Source organism: Carettochelys insculpta, chromosome 21 (assembly GCF_033958435.1).
Source record: "Carettochelys insculpta isolate YL-2023 chromosome 21, ASM3395843v1, whole genome shotgun sequence".
NCBI classification, from domain to species: domain Eukaryota; kingdom Metazoa; phylum Chordata; order Testudines; family Carettochelyidae; genus Carettochelys; species Carettochelys insculpta.
Window position 1 is genome coordinate 12,008,645 of NC_134157.1, and position 18,918 is coordinate 12,027,562.

At 48.2% G+C, this 18,918-nt stretch overlaps 1 protein-coding gene across 9 annotated transcripts in view; it reads right to left on the reverse strand.

Moving 5' to 3' along the window:
- Window positions 1-335: 335 nt before the first annotated feature.
- Window positions 336-18,918, reverse strand: part of LOC142024042 (kynurenine--oxoglutarate transaminase 1-like) — a 37,294-nt gene continuing 18,711 nt past the window's right edge. For 4 of the 9 annotated variants that reach the window (XM_075015647.1, XM_075015643.1, XM_075015646.1 and 1 more), the window contains 13 exons: window positions 16,466-16,588; window positions 12,233-12,291; window positions 10,991-11,141; window positions 10,240-10,389; window positions 9,207-9,293; window positions 8,108-8,236; window positions 7,339-7,459; window positions 6,414-6,490; window positions 5,974-6,063; window positions 4,127-4,313; window positions 3,093-3,169; window positions 2,390-2,476; window positions 336-1,872 (listed from right to left, as the gene is read on the reverse strand). In XM_075015647.1, coding sequence (XP_074871748.1) covers window positions 1,804-1,872; window positions 2,390-2,476; window positions 3,093-3,169; window positions 4,127-4,313; window positions 5,974-6,063; window positions 6,414-6,490; window positions 7,339-7,459; window positions 8,108-8,236; window positions 9,207-9,293; window positions 10,240-10,389; window positions 10,991-11,141; window positions 12,233-12,291; window positions 16,466-16,549 — 1,368 coding nt within the window. In that variant the 5' untranslated portion in view covers window positions 16,550-16,588 and the 3' untranslated portion in view covers window positions 336-1,803. Of the gene's footprint in view, window positions 1,873-2,389; window positions 2,477-3,092; window positions 3,170-4,126; window positions 4,314-5,973; window positions 6,064-6,413; window positions 6,491-7,338; window positions 7,460-8,107; window positions 8,237-9,206; window positions 9,294-10,239; window positions 10,390-10,990; window positions 11,142-12,232; window positions 12,292-16,465; window positions 16,589-17,093; window positions 17,192-17,939; window positions 17,998-18,918 lie in introns of all 9 variants that reach the window. The other 5 variants (XM_075015640.1, XM_075015641.1, XM_075015639.1 and 2 more) reach the window with 3 other exon arrangements.

Genomic DNA, 18,918 nt, shown 5'->3' on the forward strand with positions numbered 1-18,918 from the left:
AAAATGGCAAGAGCAGATTTCATAGGTTTAAAAGGAAGTGTCCTTTTACACAATGCGCAGGAAGCCCCTGGATCCCCTTGCCAGAGGATGTTGTAAAGACCAAGATTAAAAAAGTGTTAAAAACCCCAAACTGGGTTAAGTTCCTGGAGGAAAGGTCCATCAATGGCTATTTGTCAGGATGGGCAGGGATGGTTTCCCTAGCTCTGTTTGCTAGAATTTGGAATAGGCAACAGCAGATGGACCACTTTATGACTGTCACTTCCCTGTGGGGCACCTGAGATTGGCCATTGTTGAGAGACAGTATGACCATTCTTATGAAGAATGTTAAACACAGGTAGTTAGTTGTCCTTTATTTACATTTTAGCATTTTAAACTTGTGTTCCAAATCCTTATTAAAAAGGTCAGCGTACGCTCTGCTTTGGAATAATTTAAGAAGCTAGTTTACATTAATTTAGATTGACATTCTTTCCCAGTTTAAATTAAGAAGTCACATCAGAGATATTTTTCTAATCTTTGTAAAAAATAACCCAGTTGTTCCCACAAGGACCTCTGCGACACAAATACAAAATCTCCCTTCTGATTAGCTCACTACAGGTTGAACCTCTGTGGTCCAACAACCTCCATGGTCCTGCCAAAGAAACTCTGAATCAGAGAGCACCAGCAGGTGGGAGGCCAGCCGCTGGAGTCAGAGCTGCATTGACTGCAGCTGGGAGCCTGGCGGCCAGAGCTGACAGAAGAGCTGATTGGAGGCAGGGAGCCCTGTGGCTCAGGGCCAGCAACGGAGCACCGCCAGGGGCGTGAAGCCCAGCAGCTGGGCTGGCAAAAAAAAAAACAGCCAGAATCATGGATACTGGCAGTCAGGGATACTGACCTGAAGTACAGAACCAGGCAGCTACCACATGAAGTCCTGTGGCCAGGCCTGGAGCCATCAGTGGAGCCCTGCCAGGACTGCAGATCCTGGCTGGCAGAAGCATCCAAGCAGAGGCAAGGAACCAAGCAGTCAGGGCAGACTTGCTGGGGGTGGAAAGCCTGGCACCTGGGGCATACAGCTCTATGGCCTGGCTGGGGCCCTCAGTGAAGTCCCACCAGAGGTATGGAGCCTGACAGCCAGGGGTGACAAAAGAGCCCTGTCAGGGACAGTCTCTGGTGGCTGGGTCTGGACCAGTGACAAGGAGCCCAGCACCTGGGGCTGACTGCTCTGCAGATGGAAGCAGAGTGGAGCCAGGGGTGCAGAACCCAGCAAGGCACCAGCCCAGCCTGCAGGTGGACCTCAGGAGAACATGGCGTATATCAGCAGAGGGGCTGGAATTGACCTCCCCTGGTCCAGCAAACTCCCTCATTTGGGACCCATTAGTCCTGAGGGTGCCATCCCAGGGAGGTCAAATATGTAACTGAATTTCTGTAAAGCACCACAAGTGTTATGGGGCAGAAAGGAGAACCCAGCAACCATTCTGGTCTTGTATCAAAGCTGCAGGGAACCCAAGATGAATAAGTGAGTGACACTTCTAAAAGTCAAAAAAACGAAAACAGGAAATCGAGCATTTCTAATGTCTCTACAGGCTCACAAGGCCCCTGGAACAGTAAAGCCTTTTTGCTAGTGGACAGCAATGAAAAGCTTTCAGTCAGGCCCTAGGGCTGAAAAACATCTTTCCCATGCACATGATAGAGAAGGGGACTGAAATCCAATGATGCAAAAGGGTCAGGCAGACACTAAGCAAAGTATCTAAAGCCATGATGCCTTCCTCAAGGAGCGCAGCAGATCAGAGCAGAGTGCAGGGGAGTCTGGTACTCTGTCCAAAGCAATCACTGGCCAGTTTTCTCCATCCTCCATCGTTGCAGTATGTCATCTGCTGCCTTCAGTGTAGCTTCATCCTAAGCAAACACCAGACTGTCAGCCCTACTAGGCTCCAGGCTCACATCCTCCCTCTCCATAATAAACTAGAGTTATGCAAGTTTTATGGCCCTTGGTTCACCTTGAAGGATCAACAAAGCTGTATATACAGTACCGCTGAAATGCAGCCACCTTTGGGACAGAGGGCAGCATCCAAGCAGGTGAACAGTGCACAGCTATCGCCTTGCAGTAATAGAGGATGAGAGATTTTGGCCAGATGCACTCGGGTGAAGCTCTACTCTTATACAAAGTGCTCTGGGATCCTCAGAGGTTATGAATGGACAGAACCTGGATTAGGATCTCACATGAAAGACAGACTTCATTACATCTACCTCTGAAGGCTGTTGAGTCAGCTCCTGCCAGACTTTGAGCCTGTGGTTCCAGGTTATTTTTAGGTGTTTTTAGCCCCACATCTTAGCTGCTTATCTCTTCTGGCATGTACCCCATTTAGAGCAGGAGCCCTGAGCACTGCCTGAACTCACTGTCCTAGGACTTCACCTTCATAAAACAGAAGCGGATGAAATGGTCAAAATTCCTCTTGTGTCCAGTGCTGTAGAAGGCAGAGACTGGAATGGCAACTAAACCCTGTGCAGAAGAAGAGGGGAGAAAGAAGATGCATCCAAGGTTACTCTTTTCTCAGCTTCTGCACACTACCTGGTGTCACTCTGATCAGGAAAGACACACATCTGCCATAACTTCATTATTCCTGGACACCTCAGGTTACTGAGCAGACATAAACCATGCTTCCATATTCTTGCTTTTCAAAATCAGAGTCAAATAGAAGCCATCTTGATGCCAGGGAAGCTAGCCATTACCTGTCCCTACCCTCATCCTGAGCCACTGGTGAACACATGACTGGCTTAGGCTCTGGTGTGCCAGGATGCTCACAAAGCCAATAGGCAAGAGGATGGAATGACACAGGGCAGCAAGATGTAACAAGGTGGGCATCTGGTGCAGAAGCACATCACAAAGGCTCCGTACCCTGACTGAAGGAATGTGGTGGAGGGCTAATCTGGGGGACTCCATCAGTGAGCTTCATGGGTATGAGACAGGGCATGAGAAGGAACTGGATTTGAATTTTCTAAACATTTCAAGGCAGCACTCCACCATTACAAACCCCAGCTCCCTCAAATCTACTTGGAGCAAGAAGGGGGGTAATTCACAGAGAACAAGCCCCTTGAAGAGAGACAGAGACATTTACCTTGTTTTTAATCATCCACTTTACAAACCGAGAGTCATAGGGTTCATCAGAGTCAGGGAGCTCAGGTACTTCACTTTCTGCAAGACACGCACAGAAGCAAAGGCGAGTGGAATGATGGAATAAATGAGACACAGATGGATTTCCCATGGAGCCAAGTATGTGAATGGAGTCAGATTCCTTTTTGGTCAAGCACACTAGTACGTTCCCTTGAGGGACTTGGGTTCAAACTGGTGCAGGCAGGGCCATCCTGGGACTGGGGGAGGAGCTTGGAGCAACCTCCCCTGTGCTACAGTCCTCATCCCACTTCTGCTCTGGCCCTGCCCTACCCCTTCCCTTCAGACAACAGGGTCCAAGGATTATTTGGGGTGGAGGGCCTGCAGGTCTTCCTGCCACCTGCAGAGGAGCGAGGTGCAGTGGGCCAGGAGAGCAGCGTGGCATAGCATAGCAAGATGAGGCAGGCTGCTGCTCCCATTGCTCGCATGGCGAGTGTGGGTGAGAGGGGCAGCGACCCCTGCTGCCTCCACTGCACCCAGCCCTCGGCCAGAGGTAACTGCCCCATCTCTAAGATGGTTGGGGTGGCCACTGCATGGACCCCAAAGACACAGGGCCTAGCAACAGACACCCCAGTCCACCCTATGGACAAGCTGGCTTTTGGTGCAAGTTATGCGAATAAACACGTAGGACCATTTCATCCTTATCAGGTTAGCAGGGTTGTCAGGCTCTACTCATTGGGGATCCCAAGGCCAGGACAGATGCTCATACAGGATGGTCACAGGCTGTGGAGGTCAGCTTGTAGTGGTGAGGGAGATGTGACACAGTACATGCTCACGCTGTGACCAGTGTAACCCACTGCTATTAGAAAACAAATTCCCCAGTACCACCTGTTAAAGTTTCCTCTCTCTCTTCCTTACTCAAAGTGATGAAAATGGACCAGCCTTTATCTTTTTTTCGCCTCTCCAACACCGGATCGTAAGCTGAGCACCGCCCCTTTAATGTGAAGGCCAGAAGTAGATAAAACAGTCACATGGACTCACTGAGCTCTGAGATGTCTGCCATCATGAAGTAGGTGCCCTCAGGGATGATGGGCTTCATGCCTCCAGCAACTAGGCTTTGAACTAGCCAGTCCCGTTTCTGTTGCAGCTCCTGAGACAACTGGACAAAATAACTGTCTGGCTTCCCGTAATTGTCAAGCTCTCTTTGGAATGCCTGGGCCACTGCTTCCTGGGGTGGGAGGGTGGAGAGAGGAACTCAGACCCAGACACAAAGCATCCCCTGTGTGCGCTCAAAGTATGACAGAGATCCCTCTACCCCGAGCACAAGCAGGAAATGCTGAGTTTGCAGTAGGCTTCCCTGCTAATTCTAGAGGCAGCCCATGAACTGGGTTCTCACTTCTGAGCAGATACATAGGAGATTGGAGCAATTTAAGACAACAGTACGCCTAAATCAAATACTTTTCTTCCAACCTTGTCCCAGACAGGAGGCTTGTGAGAGGTGTTCCTCCAATGGCCTAACCTGACCATGGACATACACCACATGATCTAATAGAGTGGGCCATTCTGTTAAAGACCTGAGAATTTGTGGCTTAGAACAGACTATCACAGCTACCTCTCTGTTACTAGTGAAGCCCAGTGTGCCAATGACAACAGCTGGTCTGCCGCATTATGAGCTCTGATCCCAAGACCCTTTGCCCATGAAGAATTTGTATTGTGTTGGATTTGAAAAGAATTGGTAAGAGGTTTTAACAAGATTGTAAAAAGTGAATCACAAATACTTACAAGATTAAGATTGTTTATTTATTGTAGATTATTACTGTTAAATAGTAAATTCCTAATTTTCAAATACCCGACCTGACTGCTAATTTTAACAAATACCACTTAACACACACATTTCTTTCCGTTTTATTTTAATAATAGAAATTCTGGCCTTCTGTTTAATTTTTCAGTAGTTTTAAATGAATGTTGAAAAGGTAAATGAAAATTTGCTTGTGATGTTATTGCATGCACAGTAACTCACCAGGAAAGGTTTCAGTAGGTAGAGAGCTCCATGCTCAATTGTCCCAACACATTGCAAATTCGAAATTTCTCTCTTTCCATGCCTATTTTCTCCACATAATATCATTCTTACCAAAATTAATCATTTTGGTTAATTTATCTTTTAGTTTAGTGTAAACTGTATTCTACTTAGCTGTCAGTCTCTATTTTAATAATTTAGTTGAAACATTTGCTTAAAATCATTCAGAAAATTACCACCATGGCAGATAAAAGAAACCATCTGGAGTTCAGTATCGTAAAAAGAAAGCTGAGCAGATCAAAGAATAAGCAAAGCAAAAAGGTTCTTTCCTTGTGTTAGGATTAATGAAAGGTAGAGAAAGAAAATTAGTATTTATTTTTAGTTTTATATTATTCATTTTGAATGCCACGTAAATAAAAGTAAAATTTCATTCTGGACCCCTCTCTCTCTCTCTCTCTCTCTCTCTCTCTCTCTCTCTGTGTGTGCGCGTGTGTGTGCGTGCGCGTGTGTGTGCGCGCGAGAGAGAAGGGCTGCACCAAAGTCATAATTTGTCTAGGATGCCAAAAAACCAGCCCTGCCTCTAGATGTTCACTTGCCACTTCCAGGCGGTAGCCAGGAGGCCTGAGAGAGGTGTTCCTTCAATGGTCTAACCTGACCATGACAGCATCTGAGAGACAGATCAAGCTTACTAGTTCTGAACCTTCTTGGGGAAGGTGCATCTTACCTGGATGATGTGTCAGACAGCTTTTACCTCTAGGCTCTGTACAGTTGTCTGGGGAGACAGTTAACAGATCTCTCCACGAAGGAGCTTTGAGGGTTACATCAGACATCTGATTTGAGGCAATCCCTCTCCAGGTGCTCTGTCCCTTACCTGAGCTGCTGTGGGACAATGATACACAGAGTTCTGGTGGACAGTTCTGAGGTGCCTCACAAGGTGATCAGGCCCAAGAGACCAGCCAACCTGTTACAGAGATTCAAGGATGTTTCACTTTCCAGGTATTTTACACCTTTTCCACTCTATTTATATACTGCCTCTTCACTCTATCATCTCCACATGATCAGGTCCATTTGCAAAGCAAATCTCCCGATCTCTCTAATTTAAAGACAAGCAGAGAGATTCCCCACAGGTGATGATAATTCTCAGTTGGATAGGCAGTCCAACAATCAGAGAAATTTCAAGGATTGGGAAATATGGGCTTGATTTTAAGAAGTCAGATTCCCAGCCGGGAACTACTGAATGAGGTGAGGGGGAGAGGAGAGGAAGAGAGTTTTTACATGGGATACATTTCCTGCCACTCCAGACTCAGTCACCTTCCATCCTGTGGTGCTGAAGGTTTTGCCAGCACTCCCAATGGTTATCGTGCGATCCCACATGCCCGGCAAGCTGGCTGCCAATGAAACAAGAGAGAAAAACAGCTGGAAGATCTCACAGCAAACAATATAACTTGCCCTTGTACAGTATTTATGACTCCAAGATATCTTTGGGCTCTTTGCAATCCACACACCCATCTCGTGTTTATAAAGCGGTTTTCATTCAAATGAACCTCAAAGCACTTGCAAGCAGATGGCCATATCCTGACAAGGCGTTTTCTTTAACTGATAATTATAAGTGCTTCAGTTCTGAGGTGCCCATCTCAAGACATTCTAGGCCTGGTTTTCAGAGGTGCTGAGCACACAAAATTCCTAACGTCTTCAACCTTCCACAGCACTCAAAAAAAATGAGGTTCAAGTGGCCACCCAAAAAACAGATGCCCAAAATCATTAGCTCCTTCTGAAAATGTTGGTTTGGTTTTACAAACTCTTAAGTGAAATCCTGCTCCTCTGGAGTCAATGGGAGTTTTGTTATTAACTTCACTGGGGACAGGATTTTGCCTTACATGGCCATTTCTCCACTTGCACCTGACTGACTCCAGAATAAGAAACTCTACTGGAGTCCAAGAGGTGAGAGAACAGTTGCTGCAGAGGCCCAGACTGAGGTATGCTGGAAGGGGTTGGAGGATCCAGGTATGGGATAGCAGACAGAGATATAGTGGCAGGGCTGCATGAAGCTCACTTAAGTACTCAATTTGCTCACTTGTGCTGTGGAGACAAAGTAAGTGATATAAATGTGATTGGTCACGATCTGCCCTCTAAGAACAGCACCTTTGCTAAGAACTTCCCTGTGTTCCCCACCAACAGAGCTGCAGACAGCAAGGGAGGGACATAAACTTGCCCACATACAAACCATGCGCCTTACCAATCCGGAGGTGCACATTCCCATCGTACGTCAGCCACTCATACACTTCATCACTGAAGCAGAGGACATCGTGTTTCACACACAGGTCTGCGATGAGCTCCATCTCCTTCCTGCTGAACACCTATACTAGGCAGGTAGAGCAGAAGGGGCTATTAGGGCACAGAATTCCTCAGCTCAGCTACCCCACAGTGAGTTCTCAGGCTCAGCGCTAGCACCCCCATTTCAGCCAGAAGTTCTGTTCCTGGAGCAGGAAGATGACAAGCCAGAATGGGGAGACATCTCCAAAAACAGGAGTGCCGCTCACCTCATCCTTGTTACTGCAGCAGCCTCCACCGCGAGACAGGGAGTAGGCTATCCTCAGGGCACCTTCACCCTCTCAAATTACCCAACTAGGCTTACTCCTGCTGGCAACAGGCTCACTTGCTCCCTCCCAACTGCAGAATGATCTCTCTCAGAGGTGAGTGAAATGTGCTAATGCACTGATGATTCCACTTTCCAGAGTTTTGTCATCAGCTTTTGAATACAGGAATGAGGAAGAAAGAGAACTTTTAGACTCCATCAGTCAGTTGCATCATCTCACAAACCACCCACTCAAGCTTCTGGAGCTGCCAGATTTTCTGAGGATCTTCCGAAAAGAGGAGCTGACTGTGGGACTGCATTCAAGTACTGGTGCTAAGGAGATATCCATGAAAGGCTCCCTCATTTCCTTCCTGTTTTCTGGGTCCCTGCAAAGGGAAGGGGGAGCTCTCACAGGTGTTAGAGGCACTACCTTCCCTAGGGGATTGTTGGGTGAGTTCATAACGATGGCTTTGGTTCGTTTGGTAAAGCTGGAGGCCAGCTCCACTGGGTCCAGCTGCCAGTCTCCGCTAGACATCAGTTTACCAGCTTCTACAGCTTTCTGCAAAGGACAGTGAGGGAGTCATGATTAAAAGCAACACATGACTGGAGACGTGGGGGTTGTACCCCCTGCTCTGACTAGGAATCTCTGAGCTCTTAACAATGAGACATTGCCCATCTCTAGCCCCCTCCTTCTGAGCATCTTAAAGCACTCAATAAATGCTAATGGCGTGAACCACCTCACAATCTCCACCCCAGTAGACTGGTGTAGTTACCCTGATTTTACAGATGGGGAAACTGAGGCAGAAAGCGATGCATGACTTGTTTGAACTAACACAGCAAGTCAGTGTCACAGACAAGCATAGAGGCCAGGAGTCCTGTGGTTTAACCTTCATTACAACCTCTCTCTCTCTCTCTCTCTCTCTCTCTGTGTGTGTTTTAGAATCATTGAGGGTGGGCAGCAACAAGATTGGCAACAAAACCACCATCCTCTCTCCAGACAGGTCAGCAAGTTCCCAATACTCAGGGCTTTCTCTCAGGGAGTTGCTGAAGTCTTCAGTGCTAAGTAATGTTCAGGATCAGCCTTATGCACAAAGCAAGAGACTTTGTGGCACCCACTCTTTTAGGGACCCTCTCAACTTAGTGCAAGGCCTTCAACTCCCAGGCTGATGCATCTGTAGCAGGACCAAAAAAAGAAAGAAATTCCCTCCTGTCAGAACCCTCCACCCCAGCCACAAGAGCATTGTGACGAGGAACACATGACTTGGTTCCCCATCTTCAGCGCTCTGGGACACCACAAATCATGAGGCTGGTCCTGATGAAGCTGCAGGTCCTATTGAACTGGACCTGGGTTCTTATCATGCAGATGCTTGTTTAGATGCATCCCCCTTCCTCCAACTCCTACGTTACATGTTATCACCATAAAACTGCCTCTCTCCCTCAAATGCCATTTGCATTCTGAGCACATGCAGAGAAAGAGAGCAGCAGGTTTCCTAACGTCCCATAGCAGCTTTGCTTTGATGCCCACTCACCAGTCGCAGCTGTACGAACACAGGAGTGCCCCCCGCCATCTTCACCATTGGTTCATAGCAGTCAAAGTACGGCTCAATGATAATGACCTGGGGAGACACCAGAGGGAGTGTCAAAGCCTCCCTGGCCGTGTCTACACTAGCCCCAAACTTCGAAATGGCCACGCAAATGGCCATTTTGAAGTTTACTAATGAAGCGCTGAAATACATATTCAGCGCCTCATTAGCATGCAGGCGGCCGCAGCACTTCGAAGTTGATGCGGCTCGCCACCGCGCGGCTTGTCCTGACGGGGCTCCTTTTCGAAAGGACCCCGCCTACTTTGAAGTCCCCTTATTCCTGTGAGCAGGTGGGAATAAGGGGACTTCGAAGTAGGCGGGGTCCTTTCAAAAAGGAGCCCCATCGGGACGAGCCGCGCAGCAGCGAGGCACGTCAATTTTGAAGTGCCGCAGCCGCCCGCATGCTAATGAGGCGCTGAATATGTATTTCAGTGCTTCATTAGTAAACTTTGAAATGGCCATTTGCGTGGCCATTTCGAAGTTTGGGGCTAGTGTAGACACGGCCCCTCAGTCCTTCTTTCACCAGTTCTGATGGATACAGGTAGAGGTTGTAGGGGTGAGGAGATTTAGCTCCCAGCTGGAAGGTTATTCCTTCATGGTGAGGATCTGAGACCCGAGAGTGGCCGGTAGCAGAAAGAACAACAAACTGAGTAGGGGCAGTGTTGCCACGCATGGAAATGGGAGTGCTGGGGAGTGCCCATTGGTAGATTTGGCCACTAGCAGGACAGTGTAACAGCTGAGGGCCGAAAAGGACAAGGATCTGAAGAAAGATGGGTTTGGATATCCTGCTCCAAAGGTTTGTATGGGGCTGCCTGGGACCCTGGTCCAATGTGAAGCAGGTGGGAAGTCCTTCATTGGGGCGGGGGGGAGATGGAGGGTCTCCATGCACATAAGAGCTTGCAGCTTTATTCAGACTCCAAAATATGGGTCAGAAGAAGCCTGAAAGCAGCTGTGAAACAGCTGGCGAGTCCTTGATTACCTCATCGCCTTCGTCAACCAGAGCCTGGAAACAGTTGAAAAGGGCTTGGTATGCCCCGATTGTCACCAACACATTGGTCCAAGGGTCAAGCTCCTGCCCTAGCAGCTTCCCATAAAAGCGGGCCAGGATTGTCACAAGTGCTGGGTGTCCCTGTTGAGAGAGTCACAAGGTGGGAAATGGGGGCTGGCTCCATGCCCCTTCCCAGGGCAGAAGGGGCAGGGCTTAGGGTACTTGGCCTTCAGTGCTGCCACAATTGAGGTGCTTGGCTTCCCACACCCCCTCAAAGCTGTGTGCAGCCAGAACTGCACTACTGTGGCAATTCAAAGGAGCGTGGAGCTCCAGCCACTGCTGCTACCTTGGCAGTGGCGGCGCCTGGAGCTTCAGGCCCCTTTGAAAAACTGGCCCTGGGGGGTGGGAACTGCCCTCTTTATGCCCCCTGCCCCGTTGATGGGCCAGGCTGTCCCTTGTGCCGTGCAAACTCCTCTGCACACAGCAATGAGTAGAAACAGGAAATTGTTAGCAGCATACTGGGTACAACCCCCACACTGCACGGGGGGCAGTCTTCTCCCTTCCCCTCCAAAGGAGATGACTGACTACCTAGCTCCACTCAGCCCAGCCAAAGCATCTGTTTGCTCTGCACTAGGGGCCTTCTCACACCTTGGCCTAGTCAACTCCATGCTGAGCTATAAGGGGCAAAGGCCATCAGGCAGCAAAGCTGGCTCTAAGAGAAGGAGCTGGGTCTCTCACGCACAAAGGCCCGGGTGTACTGGTGCAGCATGAAGTTCTCCCCACTGACAGCCTTCACAAACGCCTCCTTCACAAAGTCTGGCGGGGGCAGGTCAGGGAAGCCCTGGCCGAGGTTCACGGATGGGTAAGTGGCAGCCATTTGCACAAATTCCACCCTAGAGAGAGAATAACAAGGTTTAGAGAGGATCCAAGGCAGTGTTCCATCTAATTTTTTCCAGCCCTGAACAAAATGAAATTTCTTACGCTCACCAATGTGGAGGTGATGTGCGACACGTCACTTTCATATTGGTGCAAATAACAAACTTCACATGGTAGGGGTGTGGTTAAGGGGTTTTAAGTGTGAGAGCTCTGGCTGGGGGTGCAGGCTCTAGGGTGGGCTGGGGATGAGGAGTTTGGGGTGGAAGTGGGGGACTAATTTTTGGCAGGAGGTCAAGTCTAGAGGTTGGCGTGCAAGAAGCTTACACAGTCTGGGCTGGGAGTTTGGGCTTTGGAGGTGCAGGAGATTGTTCAGGTTTGTGGGGGTCAAGGCAGGGTGACCATATCTCCCTATCCCAAATCTGAGACAGGGAGATTTGCAGGAGAGGGAGAGGGGGCTGGAGAGGCAGTTTCTCCTGGTTCCACTTAGGCTGGGGGAGCTGGGAAGGAGGCAACAGCTGCTGGTGCTCCTCTTGGCTCCACCTAGACGCATGGAGCCGTGAACCGGGTGGCAGCCATACTGGTCTAGCTCCCGGCAGCAGTGGCATAGACCCAGCTCCCAGAAGGAAACCAGAAGCCAGGTGCAGCTGCACGTGTCCAGCTCCCAACTCTCCCGGACTGCAGGGAGCCAGGTACTGGGAAGCAGCCGCACCAGTGTGCAACGGGAACCGGGCAGCAGCCGCTCTCCCTGCAAATAGTCAACCCTCAAGTTAAGCAGGGGTTGTGTTCCTCTAATCCCTGCTTAACTCAAATTTTCATGCAAGTTGGCAGGGGAGATGGGAACCAGGATGATGCTAGGTTCCCAGCTCCCCTCCCCTTGTGGGCCCAGGAAACGGACCAGCCCACCAGGGCTGGTCAGCTTCCTGGCTGCTTCTCCCGACCTTGCCCCAGCAACTGAGTCTCCATTATCAAAGCACATAACCCCTTGGAGTATCTGGCAGAGCTTAACTTCGCATTACCTCCCTTGCCTAAGTCTATGCTGGATATATCTATACCAGACTTCCAGGCTCTACTCCATTCAATTGCTCAGCCCCAAGTCATGCAGACTCACCAGATATTCTTGTCCAATCCTTCCAGCCTTCGAGCTTGAACTGCCTTTGACATTTTTGTCTGCAGAAGGGATGAGAAAAGAAGTGTTAAAAACTGTCACTAATGCCAAATGGGATCCATATCGAAAGCAGGTGATACCTCCCCCTCAGAGCAACCTGTACCTTAGCATTTTGCCCAAGTGACCCCAAATTGTGTGATTTTAATCCAGATTTTTCTACTTATTCACTGGACAGTCGAGAAGAAAACTGAAACAACGACAGCTTACCTAGTCTAGTCCTTCTCATCTAAGGATAAATGCGCTTTACAAGGAAGTAAGATCAGAAGACAGAAATTGGCGGAAAATTAAGTTTTAGTTTAACATGTCAGAGGAGTTTAGAAAACCATAAAAGTACAAAAAAGGCTGTAAATGTAAAGTGATTGCATTACATATTGTGCGTGTGCTTGTCTTAAAATAAGGAGCAGAAAAAGTATGGTTTGACATTATTTATTATGGACTGTCTCATATTCCCAAGCATTGTGGCTCTTGAATTACTGAGGTTTTTTTTACCAAAATTGGAAAAAATGGCTATTTTGGTTGCTGATCCCTGTACTTGGTGCTATACAAAAGACAGAACAAACAGCTTTTGGAGGCAAGGACCATCTGGCAATCTAAGACAAAACAGTTGAGTGTAAACAGACACACAGGGGAACACAAAGAAACAATGTGAAGTCACTGGTCAGCATGATGGGCAGTGGTCCCAACCAACCGTCCTCCTCACAGGAGGGTTTTGAAGGATGAGGCAGCTTTGTAGATGTATATGAGGAGCTCTTCCCACACACAAGGGGCAGCACAGTTTTTATGAGAATTTAACAAGCAGGCAAGAAGTGGTTTAAATCATTGGCTGGTTGGAGGCAGGAGTTGACTTTTCAGTGGCACAGGAGAGCTGAAAGGTAGCATGGGGTAGTCCATGAAGGGTCTCGAAATTAAAGATTAGTACCTTAAATCTGACACAATGGAAAAAGGGGAACCAGTGAGAAAGTGCAAAGGCAAGGGTGACATGATCAAAGCAAAAAGCTAAGAAAATATTTGTAGTAGCATTTTCAATGAATGTGTGCAAAGCACAAAAATCAGTGATATACAGGGCTGGAAAACAGCTCGAGAGATCATCAAGTCCAGCTACAGAGAGTGTTCAAATAACAAAGACAACTTGGACGAGACTTTCAGCTGAACAGCTAGATAGGAGACACCACATCTTTGAGATATTAAGTGATTCATTTGTGCCTGGAAAGCCAGGGAAATTTTGTGCTCTGACCCCATTCCCCAGGTTCTCTGTTGTGAGGTTTGGAATGGAGTTCACCTGAGCGCCCCGCAGTGCCACAGGGCTTTTAGCTGCCTATGGGGTCATGGCAGCTGGAGGGAAATATCTGGTGGGCTGAATGCCTCCCGCAGGCCATATTTTGCCTGCCCCTGCCTTATGATGAACTCCGAGCTCTTCTATAGCTCCTAGTGTACAGTCCTCTGGATACAGACCTAGAAAATAGTGGAAAGAAAAGGGGATAGTGGAGTAGTAGGGGGAAGTGGGAGTCTTGCATGCAGTCTCCCCTCAGCAGCAACTGGGGCTCCCTGGTTAAGCAGGCCCACCCTCCTCACCCTGACAAACTTCTCTCTCCTGCACTTGGACCCATCCAACAAGCCACTCAGAGCACCACCGCACCAAGTCTCAGCAAGCTGCACCTGTACCTCACCCCATCAAACTCTTTTTCCCAGAACATGCACCTCCCACCGAGCCCTACCTCCACCCGACCCCTCCACTGAGCTCAATCAGTAGCCCACTACCCCCAACGCCCAGAACCCCACAAGACCCTGTGCATTCAGATCTCCCACTGAGCTGCTCACACTCAGAAAGTCCGACACCTGAATCCTCCCCACACTAAGCCCCACCATACACGGATCATGCTGGGCGATTTCCCGACCTCAATGCTCCCCACTGCTAGAAATGTGAAGATCCGCGGTTTTCTTAATGGCTCTCCTCTCACAGACTTCCAGTATGACATTGGACCCTTCTTTAAGGTTGATCTCAAGAGGTGTTTTTCCACTGATTTAAAAAAGAGCCAGCAGATAAGCAATTTACTTAACCTGTGCCTCAGTTTCTTCATCTAAAAAAAGAGATGATGATGATGATGATAATATTTGCCTGTGTCACAGGAGTTTATGTAAATTCATTGCTGCTTTGAGGTCAGCAGATGGAAAGTGCTGAGAAGTGCAATGTTGAAAAATGTTTTTTACGATTCCAAAACCTTTCTGCTTCATTCAAGAAGTATGCACTGGATAACAGGAGACTCTAAGTTTGGGTCTTTATGGGATGACTGTTCTTCCAATTGTGTGATACTGGAGTAATTTGCCAGAAGCAGCAGGGGTAGTGATAGCAGGGCCCCACCCGAATTCCCCATTGTCAATTTTCAAAGGGCTAGGAAAAGATACAGGAAGATCATGCAACCTTATGCTGTGTGTGTGCTGCAGGGTGAGCTGGATCATTCATGACATCAGGCGCCCTGTGCTGGACTGTCCTCAGGGCCAGCTGAGTGAGAATGTGCAGGGAAACAAATGGCCAGGAGGAATGGATTCCGCCTCCACCTGGGCCATGACCCATCAGAATGTTCCAACAGATAAGCAGTAACCTGGGCAGGGCAATTAGGTTTTTTTTACTTCTTCAGATTCTCTGATGAGCAGGTCAGAAGGAGTGTTTGGTTGCAGAAGCCAGCAAGCCTGGAGGGGGAGCCTTGAGAGAAATGGTATGGAGGGAAGAAAGGGGGAGCAGAAGGAGAGGGGAAATAGTGGCAGGGAGGAGAGGAGGTATTGGTAAGATAGGTCTCAACTCAACTCTTCAGTGGATGGAAGATTGAATTTGCCTAGTGAGAACAGGGCACGTGATTTGGATCCTTAACCGCTGGGGACAGTGCATCTGCCAGCCTGGTGCTGCATAAAGCTGGTATCATCATGCTACTTCAGTGGGGTATTTTGCCTTCTTGGTTCTGTGAGCTGAAAAGGTGCCATTGTTGTTAAAGTAGAAGCCAGCCTGTATTTTACAGACAGGCTGCCATGCTCGTTGGAAATTTTTACTCCTTGCCTGAGGTGCTTACTGCTGTTGAAACAATAAACACAGGAAGCCCTCAACTTGTTTGGGTGAAGAATGGAAAGTGAGGCAGCAAATTTTGCAGTCTGATTCTAGTCATTTTCTACCTGTCAGGAGGCAAAAGTCAGCTGATGGGGAGGCCTGAGTTCATAGTTTACTGTGTGATGAAAGGACAGCAATTTCTCAATTAGCATTAACTGGTGCTTGCCCTTGTGTGTTCCCCAGGGTGATGAGAGGAGTCAGGGGCCTTTGCAAGCTGCCTGCATGTCAGCTATCAGAGCATATAAAAATTTTTGGCTCATATTTCTTATTCCCAAATTTATTGGTTTTAATTAGGTACAGAAGACTCCCAACTTACGCAGGCGTTGCATTTTTGCAATCCCTGCATAAGCCAAAATTTCCCAGCGCAACACAGGAGACCCAGGAAACTGATAAGGGCACCAGCTCTGGTCAGTTTCCTGGCTCCAGTGAGTGGAGGGGAGCTGGGGAGCAGGTGGTAGCTTGGCTCCCATCTCCCCTCTGCTTGCAGGAGCCAGGAAACTGATCAGCACCAGTGCTGATCAATTTCCTGGCTCCCACAGTGAGGTGGGGACCCTGGCAACCAGGTGATAGCCTTGTTCCCAGCTCCCCTCCACTGGCAGGAGCTGGGAAACTGACCAGTACATTGCTGGTCAGTTTCCTGGCTCCCTGCCAGGATGGGAGTGAGCCACAGCTTCCTCCCAGCTTCTTCATGCATTTCAGGGGTTTACTGTACCTTCAGCATGTCTGGCACATAGTACAAAACATGCTCTGTTTTGTTGATAAAGAAATTGCAGAGAAGTGGAATTTTTTTCAAAAATAATTTGCTTGGGTTCAGGGATTTATCTGGAAGGGAAAAACAAACATTGAGCAGGGAAGAGGAGGGAGACAGTAGGAAGGGGCAGGGCAGGTAAAGTTCTGCCTCCCCCAGTGGAAGCTTCACTCAGCACCCAGGGACATTCCCATCACATCTAACACTGCTCTTCATGGCAGTATACGGAGGACCTGAGCTTTCTGCTACAGCTTGTTTGTGCTGTAGATTTGTCAAAGGCATCAGCTGGGCATTGAGTTAAACCCAATGTTGGGGTCTGGGTGTCCAATACCTTGCTGAGGTTCCAGTTAAAACCAGCGCAGTTTTTCCCACTGCAAAAGTACTGATTCAGAGACTGTCCAGCTCTCCTGAGCATACCACTTCAGCCACTGGCTCCAGTTCAAAATGGATAAACCTGCATTTTCCCCAAAGACAGAAAACAAAGGGATGCGATCATCACTTCCATCATTGCACATACAAAGAAAGAACTCCATTTAACTGTAGAAAACAGGCCTTATTTTTGGATTAGAGTTTTGGCTATTTTACATTCTGATAAAATTTCTTCTGTGTGCTCTGTCTGAAAGCAAGGGATGGGAGAGAGAGTATGACTGAGTGTGTGTGTGAGTGTGTGTGTTTAGGGCAATACGCTTTCTCTTTGTAAATGTTTTACATAGTTAAAGTTCATGAGGTAAACTTTATTTATCAGCAAATGAGAGATATGCCCAGTGGTTGCTCCTCCAGGTAACAATTATTTACAATGGGCCTGATAGTAAACAAAGTGTTTTTTTTATTAAGTATGTAAAGGTGGAATAAGTGGTTTCAAGTGAAAACAAACAGATCAAAGTTACAAAATTAAAATGAATAGAAAATGCATAGCTTGTTCTTATTTACTAATGAACTTGTTACACGAAAAATCTTACCCTAAAGAGATGTTTGTACTTCAGACATAAGCTTCATGTCAAAAGTGATCTCTTACTCTGACTTGGGTCTCTCCACTCGTTCAAAGTCCTTTGTTTCTCTTAGAGTGTGAAACACAGTTTCAAAAGCCAGCCATAGAGAAAGAACTGATAGCCTCCCATTGGTTAAACAGATTCTCTCCCGTGGTGGAACTCTATTACAGTAAACCCTCAAAATGCACGATTTTGAGTTGCACACATTAACATGAGTTAAGCACAACTCAAAATCCCACTCCTCCCCACACCCTGGCTCAACCCTCTGGCCTTGTGCGGCTCCGGTTCAGCCCCTCCACAGCCCAGCTCACCATGCATGCATGGCTCCAGCTCAACTGCCCACCCCCACCCCAGGCTCAAACCCCCCACCGGCACATCACCCACTCATGGCACTGGCTCAACCCCCTTCCACGCTGGTTCAAATGCCCTGCACATGGCCCTGGTTCCTTCCTCCTGCCCCGGTTCAAATCCCCCCAGCCCCAGTTCAAACACCCCATGCTTGGCTCTGGTTCATCACCCGACCCTGGTTCCAACCCCCCATGCATGGCTCCGGTTCAATCCTCCTGCCCTGGTTCAAACCCCCTGCAGCCTGGCTCACTGCCCAAGCATGGTTCCGGCTCATCACTCCTGCATGTGGCTCTGGCTCTACGCCCATCCCCCTCCCCCGCCCAGCTCTGACTCAACTCCACACCCCCCCAGCCCCTCCTGCTGCCCCAACTCACGCCAGACTTAGCCCTCCCATCTTCACTCCCATGACCCCAACCCACCCGGAGACTTAACCCTCCCCAACTGCCCCCCCTCCAACCCAGGACTTACCTTTCAAAAGGAGCTCCATATGCTCCTGCTGCTCCCTAGTTGCAGAATGTATATTCCGCTGGGGAGAAAAGCCCCCCACTTACGTGAAATTCGAGTTATGCAAGGGTTTGTGGGAACAGGACCCTCGCGTAAATTGAGGCTCTACTGTATTTGGTGCCCTCCCTTCCCATGGAAAAATCACAGGATTCAAAATGGCTTTCAATATCAGGTGGCACAGTCATATGTCCTTTTTAGCACCAACTACCTTCTGACTTACAAGACAAACAAGGCTATTTACAAGCCAATGAGTTGACTACCAAGCCTTGAGGCTTCCGGGACTTTAACAACAGCTCTCATTAGCACATTTTAAGTTACTAACAGATTTACACTTCATGTTTCTAACTTCACATACAAGAATGATACATGCACCAAAATAGGACATACAGACCCAGCAGACTAACATGAAAACTGATAGGTTCCATGAAGTATTTTGTTTAAATCATCTTTGAGTTATGCAAATTTACATTCATAGACCGCTTTTAAAAAAGCACAGGTGGGAAGAAACCATCCCAATAGCTATTGGATGTTATCGTTAAATTGCTAGCGCCTCACCTGATGTTGGCTGGTCTATTGGCATGGTAGTAAACGGAGCTATTCAACTTATGCTGCTTCACATTCTGGCCCAAGTTATGTCTAGAGGTCTCTGCACTTTCCATTCCTGACACAGGGCATGCAAGCAGCTAAAGAGAGCACTGAAGACTCACCTCTTTCAAAGGAGTACAGGTCCGGGCTATTGAAATTAAGGTTCAGAAAACTGGGCTATATTAGTGCCTCCAAAATACCATCACACATTTCTGAGGGTCTCCAGTAACCTACACCATACTCAGACAGTGAACAAGGAGGATAAGGAAAGACTACGGAGGTGGGTAAAGACTTGGAGATTCCCCCTTTAATTTAGGCATCTTTTTCAACCTGAGAGTCAGGCTCAGCCCCCAAAAGA